The sequence below is a fragment of the Fundulus heteroclitus genome, chromosome 8, assembly GCF_011125445.2.
Source record: "Fundulus heteroclitus isolate FHET01 chromosome 8, MU-UCD_Fhet_4.1, whole genome shotgun sequence".
Taxonomy (NCBI): Eukaryota; Metazoa; Chordata; class Actinopteri; order Cyprinodontiformes; family Fundulidae; genus Fundulus; species Fundulus heteroclitus.
Window position 1 is genome coordinate 22,974,295 of NC_046368.1, and position 14,272 is coordinate 22,988,566.

The following is a 14,272-nucleotide window of genomic DNA, read 5'->3' on the forward strand; positions in this document are numbered from 1 at the left end:
TGATTTCAAAAGGTTTGATCTGGAACATATTTATTAATGAATTAATACAGTTTTTGAATATACGACATTTTTGAAGTTTAATCCAGTCAGTGATGGGTAGAAATAAACAGGACTTCAAGTTGTGAGTTTATGATCAAACTGAGTAATTAACTCAACAAATCAATGCTCCAATATGAGAATGGAGAGGGAAGAACAAGTCCCTGTTTGAGGACTTAGCTTTTGGGCCGTTGAATAATTGGCATCAGCCATAGTGAGGCAGGTGAGATGGTCACTCTAACTGGAAATATAACTTAAGAAAAGACTTAATTGACAGCCAGTGAATATGGTGGGTTGGGCAGCGGTTTTTCATGTCGACATTTCCCAAGGGGAAAGCAAAAAACAAGCACAATGTTTTATCAAGGTCAACCTGTTATCTTCCTCTCTAGCTGCTCCAAAGAAAGACAACAACATGCTAAAGGCTCAATATCAGATCAGTAAAAGCCTGAGTGTTAAAGGAAGCAAAGAAAATGTTATGCTTCTGTGTGTTTTGAGAGGACTCATACATCTGCGTGCACTTTTTTAAAATCCTACAGTAGTTTTGTTCTTTCATTTTAAACCGAACAAACGAGAACAGGTGGTAGCCTCTAATGCTTTTCTTTGGTTGTGTGACACAGCTTAGTGGCACTAAAACATACTGCGATGTGGTGACGATGAGGAAGAAACTGCGTACCCGGACCTTTTAGGTTTACAGAAGACACAGGTCTCCAGAAAAGCAGGGTCCACATTTGTTTCTGGAGTTATTCAAAGCAGGAAAATCCACAAAACTATCACACATTCAGACAGGGACCTTCACTGCTCAACATATTGCTCATAGTTAAAGGGAGATAAACATTTACCAGGCTGCGCGTACATCCAGTGCCCTCCACTATTATTGTCAAGGCCAGTTACGATATGTAGCAAAAACCTTATAGTGCTTTTAATGGGCAATATTCGCTATTTAATTACTGCGCTGACTATAGATTTGTACAGCTTCAGATCATTACCTATTTCCTTGTATTATGAAGATCAACATACAAATCTGTGTTACTTGAATTATATTATTCTCCTGTCTTTCCAATTAAGAAATGTGGTTCAGAGGAATAGGCCTCTTTGGAACACCACATACGCTAGATAAAGGTTTTTAGCCACTAAGAAATTTAAAAAAGGTGAATTATAAAGTGAGTAATTGTGAGACTGGAGACATTGTTAAAAAAAAGCAATTAGATCTTAAAGTGATTTTTTTTCCAACTCTGTATTGAATAAATGTACTCCAATTATAACTTTGATTTATCTAAATTTTGCATTGTGCGATTACCGCAATACAAGATTTATTTAATTTATGGCTTTGTCACCGGAGGGCTAATAATTGTACAGGGTTTTATGTCGCTTTTCTAGGCTTGCTCCATTTGTAACCACCTTTTAATTTACTGATTAGAAACTGTGTGGGGAGCTCTGTAACATACTCTTCGCCCTTGGATAAACAGTTCTAAACGTAAAAGAATAAATAACTTTATTTTAGGTTTGGTGCACAAGTGCAAAGAACACACCATGACACATCCACCTCTTCAAAAGCACAACTCTCTCCTGAGGAACTTCCATAAAACATTACGCTGAAAAATTAATCTCATCTCCAAACAATCTCCAACAGAGAGAAATAATGATATTATAATCATCCCCAAATTAGAGGCATTAGAGCCTGAGAGGCTGTTGATGGGTTCATCATTTGGGTCTGTGTGGGATAGAGGCTAATAATGCACAGTGTTAGGTAAAACCTGCCCTGTGAAACACATTATTACCCCGAGAGCCACGTTTCTCCGGCACAAAATCATGCCGATGCATTGTAAATGAGGAAGCATGAGGGGGCAGGGAGCCAAAAACAGAGGAAGGAGGAAGATGTGCTCTGCCCGTTGCTAATTACGCTGCTGCAATAAACATAATGAAAACACTGCTGCATTCTTCTCTTGAACAAGAAAACTGAGCATCCGATTGCCGGCGTTACACGGGTGCTTCGCTTTTCTCTCAAGCGTTGTGATAGAAATCATAAAAAAAAGAGAGAAACTGAATTATGATCCACAAATGAATGAGGGGGATGATCCCTGCAAGTATTGATAATGCATTACCATACAGCATTATGTTTTCACATTTTGTCTAATTAAAGCCAACAACTAGGGATACTATAAGATACTAGGATAGACAAACGCAAGGTAACATTTTTGTGAATAGAGAAAAACACACGTGCTTTTGTTTTATGAAAAAATAGTTTTTATGTACCGTTTATAGAGCAAATTAGCCAAGTCGGCTTTTTTCACTGAGTAAATGATCATAATGATATGGCTGACCGGGATGCACAGGGGGTGTCTGTGAAGGACTGAGGGAAGAAGGGATAAGGAAGGAGCCAAGGAGGTAGGATATTGTGGTGGGACCACCTGGGGAATGTTTACAGAATTTAATAACTCTAAATGTCATCACTTTATTGGATTTATGGATGGATGTCTTTTTTTCCTCACTGCTGCGCTCTTTCCATCATTTTCTCTCGTTTTATTGCTTCCACAGAAGCACTGTCGTGTGGCATTCAGTCCAGAGAAAGATGCAATGAGGATAAAACAGTGGTGCAACCCTTAAATTACTATTACTGCTTTTCAGCCTAACTGCATTATTATAAACCACTTTGGTATGATGCATGACTTTTTATACACAACAAAAGCATGTGAGCAAAAACTTAGTTCTTCTTGAAAAGCTCGCTTTTCTTATTAAATTAAATGACCATATTGTTCACACTTTCGAACAAAGATCGACCAAAAATGATCTATTGTTTAAAGTTCATGTAAGGGGTCACAATCATTATATAAAGAACATATTTAAACAATATACATTTTCTGTGACATTAAGCATTAAAGATAAACTCTAATTTTGAATTTGGAAGATAAGGATACTTGATTTTTTTCTGCGAAATGTGCTGGCGGCACCGTCATCCTGTGGGGTTGCTTTTCTCCAGGAGGAAAACTGGTTTAAAGTTGAAAGGAAGACGGACCGAGTTAAATGCACTGGGCAACGCTGGACCAAATCGGGCTCGAGTTTGAAAACGACGCAAGAGGAGGCAACTTTTCTGAGACGTTCAATCAGGTTTTCAGTAGCAGTATCTTAAATCAACGCACATTCATGCATAAGAATGGTTCTAACCCAAATCCAATTTGAGAATCTTTGACAAAACAAAACTGATATTCACAGATGTCCTCCATTAAATCCGACGGGGCTTGAGCTATTTTGCACAGAACAACGAGCAATGATTTCTGTTTTAAATTCACATGACGGTAATAAAGTGCTTTGTATTGCCCATCCACATAAAAGCCCTGTAAAATAGGCCCTTAGCTATAATGTGAGTAAATGTGAAAAACTTCAAGAGAATGAAAAAACTTTTCACTGTAGAAGTGATCTCATAAAAGAAAATGAGTCCAAAACAAATCCATTTGCTCTCCGGCATTTCCCCCCTCTATGAATGAGCGTGCGCAAAAAGCTTGGTGGACTTACTGGGAAAAAAATTTTATTAAACAATAAAAATCATTCATTTCATTATCCCGAGTTCAGAGTTTTACTAAGCGACTCTAAAGCCTTAAAAAGGAAAAGCCAGATAGATATTAATTAGAAGTGATCTTCATTTCCACAGGCAGCAAAGCATAAAAAATGAACACAGTTCATTACTGAAAGGACTTGGGGATACATCTAAGAACCATTGCTTTTTAACACAGCACCTCACTGCGCCCACCAGTAGCTGGTGCCCAGGGGTTAGTTTAGAGAAAGGCAGTACACCCTGGACACGTCACCATCCCATAATGCACTGTACTTATATAGCATTGCATCTTATGGATATGAAGATTTTGAGTGTCACTTATTTTAAATGTCCAAACTCAGCTTAAATTGGTGGTTTAGCTGGCTAGCTGTTAGCCTTCCACATGGTTGATGATTTGTTCACTTTTCTACATATTGACTTTTCTACTACTGGCTATTGATGATACTAATTTTGTACTGCCTCACCTCAAAGACCCCAGATGTCTCCAACCACCGAGCTGCGGACCAGTTCAGATCCATGGAGCGTTCAGACCCCCACCCGGGATTTCCTAACATATGGAGACCCCGACTGTATCTGGTGGTGGGGGTGTGCACATTTTCCAGTTGAGCAAGCAGCTCTGTGAGAAAAGTATATACGAAAGTAAAAGTATGTAGGGTACAAAAGCCTTAAAATCACAAAAACTTTCCTTCACAGCACTTTACTGTTTAAGGATTGTTTCTTTAAATGCCAGAGGAAGTGGAGGGTTTAAATGGAAGAAAAGAAAAAGCTGTCTTCTAATCACAGAACACAGATAATAGTGGTATGAAATAAAAAGCATCACCAACCTGCTCGACTTCAAGCTGGGAACTAAAACGGATTGTCCAACTAATTCGCCGGCTAAGAGCCGCTTTTTGTGTTCCCAAAGCTACTAACTACAAAGCTGATCGACAAAAATGTCTAAAATTCTGCAATAGGCACTTAAAAAACTGCTCCTAAAAACAGCAGTTGTTTATTTCTTTTTCTTTTTTTTTTGTTCAAGTTGGTGAAGAAAAACAAACTAATTGTATAATTATTACATTATTATTACAACTGTAATAATCACCATGATGTTTTACCAGGAGTAGGAATGCTATAAGTTTTCAAATAAAAACACTTCATGTTAAACCTTTTTGTTTTGAATTTTTGCATAAATCCTATGATATTTTTACTCCAACTCATAACGCCAGAATGTAATAGCTCCCCTTGTCTAGGTATCGCTCCTGTTTAGTGTTTTTGCACAAATCTGTACCCATCCCATCCATCATACACGCCCCGTTTCTTTTCAAATGACTGTAATGTTTTTTTCCAACAACAGTATGATACTTTGTATTATTTCCATGAAATAAAATTGAGCTGGTGACAAAAGATATACTGCACTTAAATACCGGTAAGTGATAAAATGAGAAAGTCATAAATCAAATCCCATACTGTCACTAAATATTCAGAGCTCATGTCTTCCTGTAACTAAAAAGGCTCTTCTTACCGCAGCAGTCTTTCCACACACAAAAAAAAGTTTGCCATTACGGAGAACAGCTGTTACAAGTGGCTCTTTGGACCTTCCACAATGGTCCTTGATAACTTTGGTTACATTTTTTATCTTTATTAAGGTATCTAAATGTAGTTATGATAATAAGTGCAGGTTTTATGATTTTTTTTTCATGGAATAATTGCCTTTACACAACATAATAACGCTGAACTTTTCAAACTAATGCCTTTTTGCACCATTGTTTTTGCACTATAAACATGGTGGAACATTCTTCTGCAGACTTTTTTAAACACAGTTTTTTCTCCTGCACTGTACATTCTTATCACTGCTGCACTTTATATTGTAATGTTATTTAATTTCAGTTACGATCTCATTACATTGTCGTAAGCTGTATGCAACTAAATTTTGTTTTGTATGCACTCTGTACACACAAAATGACAATAAAGTTAGTCTAAGTCTAAGTCCAAAAGTAATCGTAATATTTCATTGTAGATCAATATTTTGTCATTCAATTGGTAACTATTGAATTTTTTAGATAACTATCCACAAATATCAGTATCCCATAAAATAAATCCACCCTCTATTCCAAAACTCAAAATAGACATAAAAAGTGTTTCTTTAAAAAAATTATATAAAAAAAATATTAAAAAAAAATATTTCCTACGGTGGGTCTTTATCAAAAATGATACATTTTCCCTTTTTTTCCCCAAAAAACCGATGCAACACTTGGGGTTCTGAACAAGTTTCATTTAGCTGGAGTGAGGGCAAAATGCTCTTTTGACAGTAAAGATTGGAGACCCCTGTGCAAAAACACACACTGAGTAACATGTCCTGCTCTGCAATTATCAAACAATGTTTACTTGCCATGCATATGAATGAAAAGTGATATGGTACATAATGCAATGGAGAGAGAAGCCTCAGAGAAATGAGAACAAGTATTCGTATTTAATATTTATGAATTACAACAATGGCTAATGCATAGCATGAAACGCCAAATAATCAATTCCACCTTCACCTAATGACAGTAACATTGCAGTTTCCAGGTGAGGTAAAATGCTGTTGGAAGAAAACCAACAATCCTGCTCACCACATAGAATTCAACAGTAATATAAACAGATCGGTGCAGATCAGATAGTGGAGAAGGAGCTACAGCAGTACAGGTTAAGTAAATCAAATTCACTGGGTAACCAAAACACAAAATAATGATGAAACACAAACACACAAATATATTAATTAAACTCCACTGGTGCACCCTTCTAAAAATTAAATCTTTATGACAGCGAAGACAAACATCTAGCAAGTTCTCTTTGCATTTCTAAGAGGATTTTAAATCCGTTGAACACTAGCCATTAGCCAAAAGTAATCGTAATAAAGGGCTGATTGGAATTAAAATGCAGCATGTAGACTAGCCAATTGGAATATGAGGATTGGATTAAGCTCAATTGGAATGAAATTGTAATCCAAATGACACGGGGGGTTTATGCCGTTTGATAATCCAATCAATGTGCATATAAACGCTTGTCAGGCTCAAGTTGTTTCGAATGTGGCAAACTGAGCCGAGTGCGCATGTGCCGCCAACGTAAACGTGACGTATTTCCACGTTGGTGAGTGGCGGGAATAAATTGGGATGCAAAACTGTCGCCGCTGAAGATACAACCTCTCTTTTTAGAAAAACCCAAAAGAGCTCAAAATTGATGCTTACTCAGTAACGTTTCAAACGTATTTAGAACGAGCAACTCCATCCTGGACACTCGGAAGACAAACAAACTCTCATAATCCTGCTTTGTCTACTATTTTTTTTGTTGTTTAGCAAAGACAGATGTTCTTCTTCTATGTTTTTTTTAGGGGCATCTGATGACTATGCATGTCAGAGTGGTTCTATTCTGAATAAAGCCAGGTGCACATACACACACATTATCATCGGATTAATTGATTGCGTCCCCATATAAATGGTACAATCCGATTATTTAATCCGGATGCAATTTAATCCGATCATGGAATTTTGTGCATGTAAACATATCTAGCGCCATGTGAGTTTCTGCCACATGTAGTGAGTACAGCAGCTTGTCTGTTATTGGGTTCTCTTAAACTGACCACATGACCTTTAAATACAGTACTTAACAGTGACATAACCCAAAAGATTGTCTAGTTAGATTAGTTTTTCTTCTGTCAAAAGCAATCGCATCACCACATGGTCAGAAGGTCATTGCCAACCTGCTACCAGCTCTGGACAGACGTCAGTTGCTAGTAGCGGGCACTAGTCAGGCAGCATCCAAACTACACAGTGGTTTCCAGGCTGATAAACCTGCTTCTCTCAGCGTCCACGGGCCGTTGGAGTCTGAACGGCTCGTCAAATAGTCCCCAGAGGGTCAGGGCCTCGATACTGGAACACCGCCGGGCTGTGTGCTAGAACCCGCACATTCAAAATATATGAAACACCATAAAGTTTCCCAGCGACTCTACAGTGGTTGATCTTTGGCAGAGATCCCTTGGCTACCATTCATGCAGTGAAGGGACAAAACCAATTGGAAAGGTGTCCTTTTTGGCATTTCCAGTTTAGTAAAGATTTGACCTTGTGGGACGTCATTACGAAGTGGATAAAAGCCTGGTAGTGGGGCTAATGTATTTTGGAGACTCTTCAGAAAGAAACGCATCTCGCAGAACATGTCAGGGGCATTCTGTCAGAGCTCTATTGAAAGTTTGCTCACATAGGATGAGTTTGGCACGGCAGCTGCTGAAAAACCCTGAAAACGGCAACCCGGCGGATCATCATGAAAGCCGATAAGGTTCAGTTCTGTAAAAAGCACTATCCAAAACCCTAAAATGTACAACCTGTCTAGAAAAAAGCAAGAAAGTTGAGCTTTCAGTATTTTGGGTCAGATTCAAACCAAACTTGCCTGATTATATCCTGCATTTGTACGGCTGCAAATACTTGAAATTAATACGACGAACTAACCAGATTCGTGTGCACCTTCTCTGAGCTGCTGATTTGTTTTGCTGCAGAAGTGTGCTTGCAGAGGGTCCAGCCTTTGATTAAGACGGATGAATTTTTCAGTGTCCAGCTGCTCGTCGGCAGCCTGTCCAACTTGTGAGCCTCCTCCAGGCTACGTGGCCTGCGAATCATATTGTGGTGAACAGCACGCACAGTCAAAAAACGTGTTTGTGTTGACACCCGAGGCTCTGTTTTCTGCTTCCTTGAAAACAATTAGAATAAAATGGCCGCAGATACATGGCTTAGGGACAAGCCATGTATCTGTCCTGATCGAGGTTGCACATTTGCACACGTGCAGCTTCTCACAATGAGAGATTCCTTCTCCACTCCCTTCCTTTCCCTCCTGGATCTCATCATCTCAGTATTTTCATTTTTTTTTTTTTTTAGTCTGTCACCTTCTGCTGTGTTTTATGCCCTGCAGCAAGGCTGCTCCCAGGCTAACAGCGAGTACACCTGCCTTGTCTCACGCTGCGCTCTGTAACTCTGCATCTTCTTCGAATTTAACACAAACTTATTCAATTGTTTTGTCATTTTTCTTCTTTCGAAACACCAAGCTAGCATTTTTTTTCCCTCTTGTTATACATCACGAAACCACATATTTATATAAACATCCATCATGATGTATTTATTTTTTGCTTTTTGTAGTTGAGGTGTGTGGTTACATGTCGTGTGCCTTTCTGTGTTGGCAGAGACAAGAAACCTCCGGGACATTCTAATTTCCGCTCCGGTATTTGCCTCGTTCTCTTATCGGAGAGCTGCATACACGTCGATAGTTTGGGACGCTTTGCAAACTGCACGGGGAAGGCAAAAAGCAAAATAGCAAAGGATGTTTAGAGGTCTGAGGCTCGATAAAAGGAAAAGAAAAGAAGCATGGGAGAAGTGGCGAGGAGGACGGGTAAAGACAGCGGGACGAAGAAAAGGAGGTGAGCTCATTCGGTCCGACTGAAGGGCAGAAAAAGTTCATTGTGTTCCGCACTTAACAACGGCGAAGGATTCCCCTGTGATAGCCTGACAGTGATGTTAATGTCTCATTAAAAGTAGGAAGCGAGGCGGTAACTCGTCTCCAAGTTTTGAAATAGAAAGCCATAGAACATCCCCTTCAAACGCAGCGCTTTCTTTAATTAAACCCTGCATATGGACACCTTGGCTCTGTCCCAGAGACAGAGGAAGGCACGCGCAGGAAGAGTCTGCTGCTAGCCGTGCACGCGGGAGAAGAGCTCCTCGAAAAGAGCGAGCAGGGAGCGTGATTAGAGGGCGGCAATCGCTTGGTATGGAATTCGAATTGTCCCCCGTCATGCAGCCTGGGGGGAAATGTTTGCCAAGCAGCACGAGCACCTGTACAAATTAGGCATGAACTGCCAGTAATCACAGCCAGAGGCAAAAGGCTGTTAAATGGTAGCTATAGATAGGGGGAGAGGGCTGAGCAGAGAAAGATACAGTAGAACAAGATTGCAAAAGTTAATCTTGACGCATTTCTATAAATGGTCAAACATTGGTGTTGGGTTGGGGCTGCAGAATCTTTAAAATTATTTGCTAAATTTAAGACAAAGACGGCCAAACGTCAGTAGTGAAATAAGAGTTTGTGCACAGGTTTAACCCTATTGTAGATAATCTGTAATCTAGAGATCATCCACAGCAATGTGTGGCTAACTGTCTCTTAGTAGGTTGCTGAGAAACTGCATCTTTTCTGTGGAGCCAGCAATAAGATCTAGGCATTATCCTGGATGAATATTTCACCACTGTTATCATCACAAATGTGTCAGTGAATAGTCTAAAAAAAATAGCTGTTTGGCCACCGTACAATAAGTGCGCTTGGAGCAGTCAAGATGTGGCAACAAACCCAATAAAACTATACCGGCTGTTGAGCATGGTTCTGGAAACATCACAATGTGGGGCTGTTTTGCTGCCAGAGGTACTGTGTATTGCTTAAAGTGGAGGAAACAAAGTAGGACGAGCTTCAAATTAAACTCTATTGATAAACTATATATTTGACTCTTTCTTGGAGAGAGCTTTTGCACCTATTAATCGGTATCTCCTTCCTGTCCTCTCAAACCCCTGCCAGCGGCATTAGATGGCGGCTTTTACTGAGTGGTTCTCCTGGAGATTTCGTCCCGTTTAAAGGAAGCAGTTCCTCCCCCCTGTCGCCACATGCTTGCTCAGGATGAAGGATTGCTTCAGAATCAAATACAAAGTCTTAAAAGATGATGCATGTTAAAAGCACCCATCTCTTTTTGTATCTTAAGCCAGGTTAGGTGTCTTTTTTTATGCGTCAAACGTTCTTCCCATCCTGGACTTTGTCATGCAACGGAGAGATGAAGTGTGATGTTTAATTAAGCTATTCCATTACCTGTCGTTATTGGTTAGAGCAGTATCTCCAGCGCGCAGGGTGTTGATGTTCTTTGCTCTGCCAAACTGGGTCTTTGAAGCAAGCTCTTGTCTTTAAAGTGACAGCGTGACACAAGTTTACCCAATCATCCATAGCCTGCTGTAGCTATTTTCAGATGACAGCTCTCTGCTCCTAAAATACCTGCGATTGCTGAGTAAATGCTCTGTGTCCGTGTCGAGTTTGGATGTTCTCAAAAGCACAACAAAGAATGTTGGACGCTCCAAACCCTCCAAACCCTCTTACATTGCGGTGATGATCGTGAAAAAGCGTTCACTGCGTATGGACTCCCAAACAAGCCACGCGTTACACAACCGTATCAGGCTTCCCATGCGTATGCAACCGATGATCATTAACGGACATTTAAAGCCAGCATTAGCGAAAGGGGAGAAGCCTCACCTGTCGTTGTCCACACTCCTGAAGCCGGGGAGGATGTGTCTAAAGCTGGAGTTCCGATCGAGCTTCGGTTGACTCTTGGTGCGTTTTATGGAGCCCTTCAGCCGTCGACTCAGAAAGCCCTGATGGAGAAGGACAGTCAACGTTACAGCGTCGCCGACACTTAGGCGCTGGACATGTCAGTCACTCGGCCGAACTTGGCAGCGCGACGATAAAAGATGAAATCAACCGTGTGTGCTCTGCATGTTAAAATCAAGGGTGATGAGCGATGAATAAATGTTGGTCACATCAAAATTAGAGTGCGACCCAAAAATGTAGAGCCATAGAAGTAACTCTAATAGATGGAAGCGAACCCGAGGAGAGCAGAGACAGGATCGGGACGTTATCATTCATCACCACGAATGCTGTCAGTTCAAGTGAAAAAAAAAATAACTTTAAGTAAATATAGGTCTTTATTTGTGAACACGCATTTTGCTCTGATTTAGTATGTATTGTTGTTTTCTTATATCTGCCATCCAACCCTGGCCATCTCTATGGTAACAGTCGGCCGGCGTGAGGTGAGAGAAAAAACTGAGCAAATGAGAAGAGTGGTGCAGAAAAGCCACAGCAGAGACTCCTGCTGTGTGTGTGTGTGTGTGTGTGTGTGTGTGTGTGTGTGTGTGTGTGTGTGTGTGTGTGTGTGTGTGTGTGTGTGTGTGTGTGTGTGTGTGTGTGGGGGGGTGGCATCGCTGTCAAGCATTTCGATTGGTTCACTACAATCAAAGCTGCATGATGGACATTTATTAAGCTTTGGCATACACGCAGTATATTTTGAAAGTAGAGGTGAAGGCTCCTATTGTAGCGGCTGTGTTAGCTTCACACGTTCTTGTCCCTGGTTTTGTTGCTGTGGATCTGGTCACTCTGTAGTTGTGCGTTCCAGTCAGTATTCACCCATGGAGCATTTGACTCTTTTTCTCTCACCTGCTTGGTATCCAGAATCCAAATGTTCCCTTGAAGTGACCGGCAATGAAACGGCGTCCTTCTCTGTGGCGGGCTTTCCACCATGGAGAGTTCAGTATTATTCAGATTCACCGGTTCTCTGTCTTTGTCTGAAGCCGCTGATTAATTTGCCTCCAGGCCACAAGCCTCCAGAGCCGGGTCTGCCTGCTACGGGCGACAGGAATGAAAATGCATTCCTGGAAGTTTAGAGTCGCTTGCTTGCGACGATTTGAAAAAGATGAGGCAAAATGTTGTGATGCTGTTAGACTCCAGTTTATATCCAGTATTGAGAAACATTTTTTCAAAATTAATTGCTAACTTTGACATTTTTGACATGACTTTTGTGACTTTTACTTTGTTTTTGTATTTTTCACACAAAGTTATGATGTCTAATGTTTGACTTTAAGTTTAGGTAAGTCAGACATTTCCGTGTTGCGCTCTTTAAGCTACTTCTTCTTCACTTGTCTTGTTTTGTGATGTTCCTTTTTGCTGCAAATGGTCCATGAAAGTGATTTTGGCCAGCGTTGTGAGTGAGCCTTCTCTCTGTCAAAATCCTTCACTGCAGGGACGACCTTGGCCTCGAGGTAGTTTTCAGTGGACAAATAATTCTCCAGGTATTTCAACAATCCCAAGGATGTTTAATCGGAAAAAAAAGAATAATAATTTTGTCCCAATCTTCAGCTTTTTATTTAATTTGCTGCAGAATCTGATAATAATGTTTTTTTCTGGTGAGTTTTTTTTCCACATTTTATTTTAATTCTGGACTTCCTGCCCTTACAGGACTGTTGCCTTCACAGAAGCACACAAACCCAACTGTAAGCTTTGCACCGGAGGCAACAGGACTTTAAAGTGCACTCCTCAGTAGGAGATCTGGTGCTTACTGGAGATTGGAGGTCATCTTCCTCACTGCAGCTGAACCACTCGTCTTTAGGTTCTTATGATCTGAAAGACTGTTCTCTCAGGTCCAATTTCCTAAAATATGGAGTGATATTTTTCAAAGGTAACCATCGACTTCAAACATATCCTCTCCACTATTTCAGAGACCCTTGCAAAACTGATCACAACCCCTTGAACATTTGAAATTTTGTCGCGTGACAACCAATAAACTGACAAAAGTGAATATAATTTGGATTTTCTTTGATAGATCAACACACAGTAGTAGTAATAACAACAACAACAACAATAATAATAATAATAATAATAATAATAATAATAATAATAATAATAATAATAATAATAAAAGTGAAAAGAAACTTATGCTTTTTGGACATAAATAAAACTAAAACTTCCAAAAAAAGATGTGCAGACCCCTGACCCAACCAATGATCTTTCTTCTTTGTAAAAAATTCGTAAAATATACTCTCATGTTATTTTAATGAACTTTTCACTTTTGAACATCTCATTAAACTGTTTATCACATTTTGACAAATATTTTTTTGACGTTCTAACAATATTCTGTTTACATTGTTAAAAAAAAATAATTGTTTGTACATTCGTCAGAATTTCAAATGCTTCAGGTTGAGAACAACATGAGGTCATACATTAATACATTTTCCACATAGCTTCAGCTTGTCATGGGAGTCAACATGCCACATTAATTTGGGGTCATTTGGGGCCAGTTGTGTTTCTGCTCATCCCTGTGTGGGTCCAGATCTATCATTAAATGCCACAGTCACACCCCTTTTTCCTCCTCTACAGCCTGATGTGTTTTAAGCTCCTCCTCTGTGTACGCATGATTATCACGGCACTGTCCAAGCTGCTCAGCAGCAGAATCTCTCCATGGCTCAAACCAAGCATGAAATGGAATTTAATCAGTTCCTGTAAACAAGACATTTTCACACCCACTTATCTGCATCGTCATCAACTTCATTATGCTATAACGTTCATGTATATTATGTCGTAACATTAAAGAGGGTCATGGTATAACATCAAATCTTGGTTGTTCAAGCAATATAATTTCCATGCTTGTACAATATATTGTCACTTTACCACAATATATATATATATATATATATATATATATATATATATATATATATATATATATATATTAGACTGAAAGAAGCTTAAAGCCTGAAAGGGGACATGTGATGCAAAATTCACTTCTTCCAGTCCTTAAATACATGTTTTTGTTTACTTGGAAGTCTCTTCGAGTGCAGAAGAGTTGAATTTAGTCTGTCAAGGTCCTGTGTGGATATCTCTTTAATCTTTTTGGATAATATTTTCCAATCAGTACAGTTTTCTCTATTCTCTATTGCGTTTTTGGAGCATTAATGTCATAATATTTGTTGCAAAACTGCTAAACAGGGTCAGGGACATCCAGCTAAACAATTTTGCAAATCCGCCAACTTTATTTCTTTCCGCAATTTTGTTATCCAAGCTGAAGGATGCTGAAGCTACAAGTGGATAAGGGAAAATGTGCGGCTATTGGGT

The 14,272-nt window shown here is 39.6% G+C and overlaps 1 protein-coding gene across 8 annotated transcripts in view; it reads right to left on the minus strand.

Annotated features, from left to right (window-relative positions):
* The window catches only part of dab2ipb (DAB2 interacting protein b), a 238,381-nt gene that overhangs the window by 92,938 nt on the left and 131,171 nt on the right, over nt 1-14,272 (minus strand). For all 8 annotated transcript variants that reach the window (XM_036140370.1, XM_012866171.3, XM_036140369.1 and 5 more), the window contains one exon: nt 10,865-10,983. In XM_036140370.1, the coding sequence (XP_035996263.1) occupies nt 10,865-10,983 (119 nt within the window). The remainder of the gene's footprint in view (nt 1-10,864; nt 10,984-14,272) is intronic.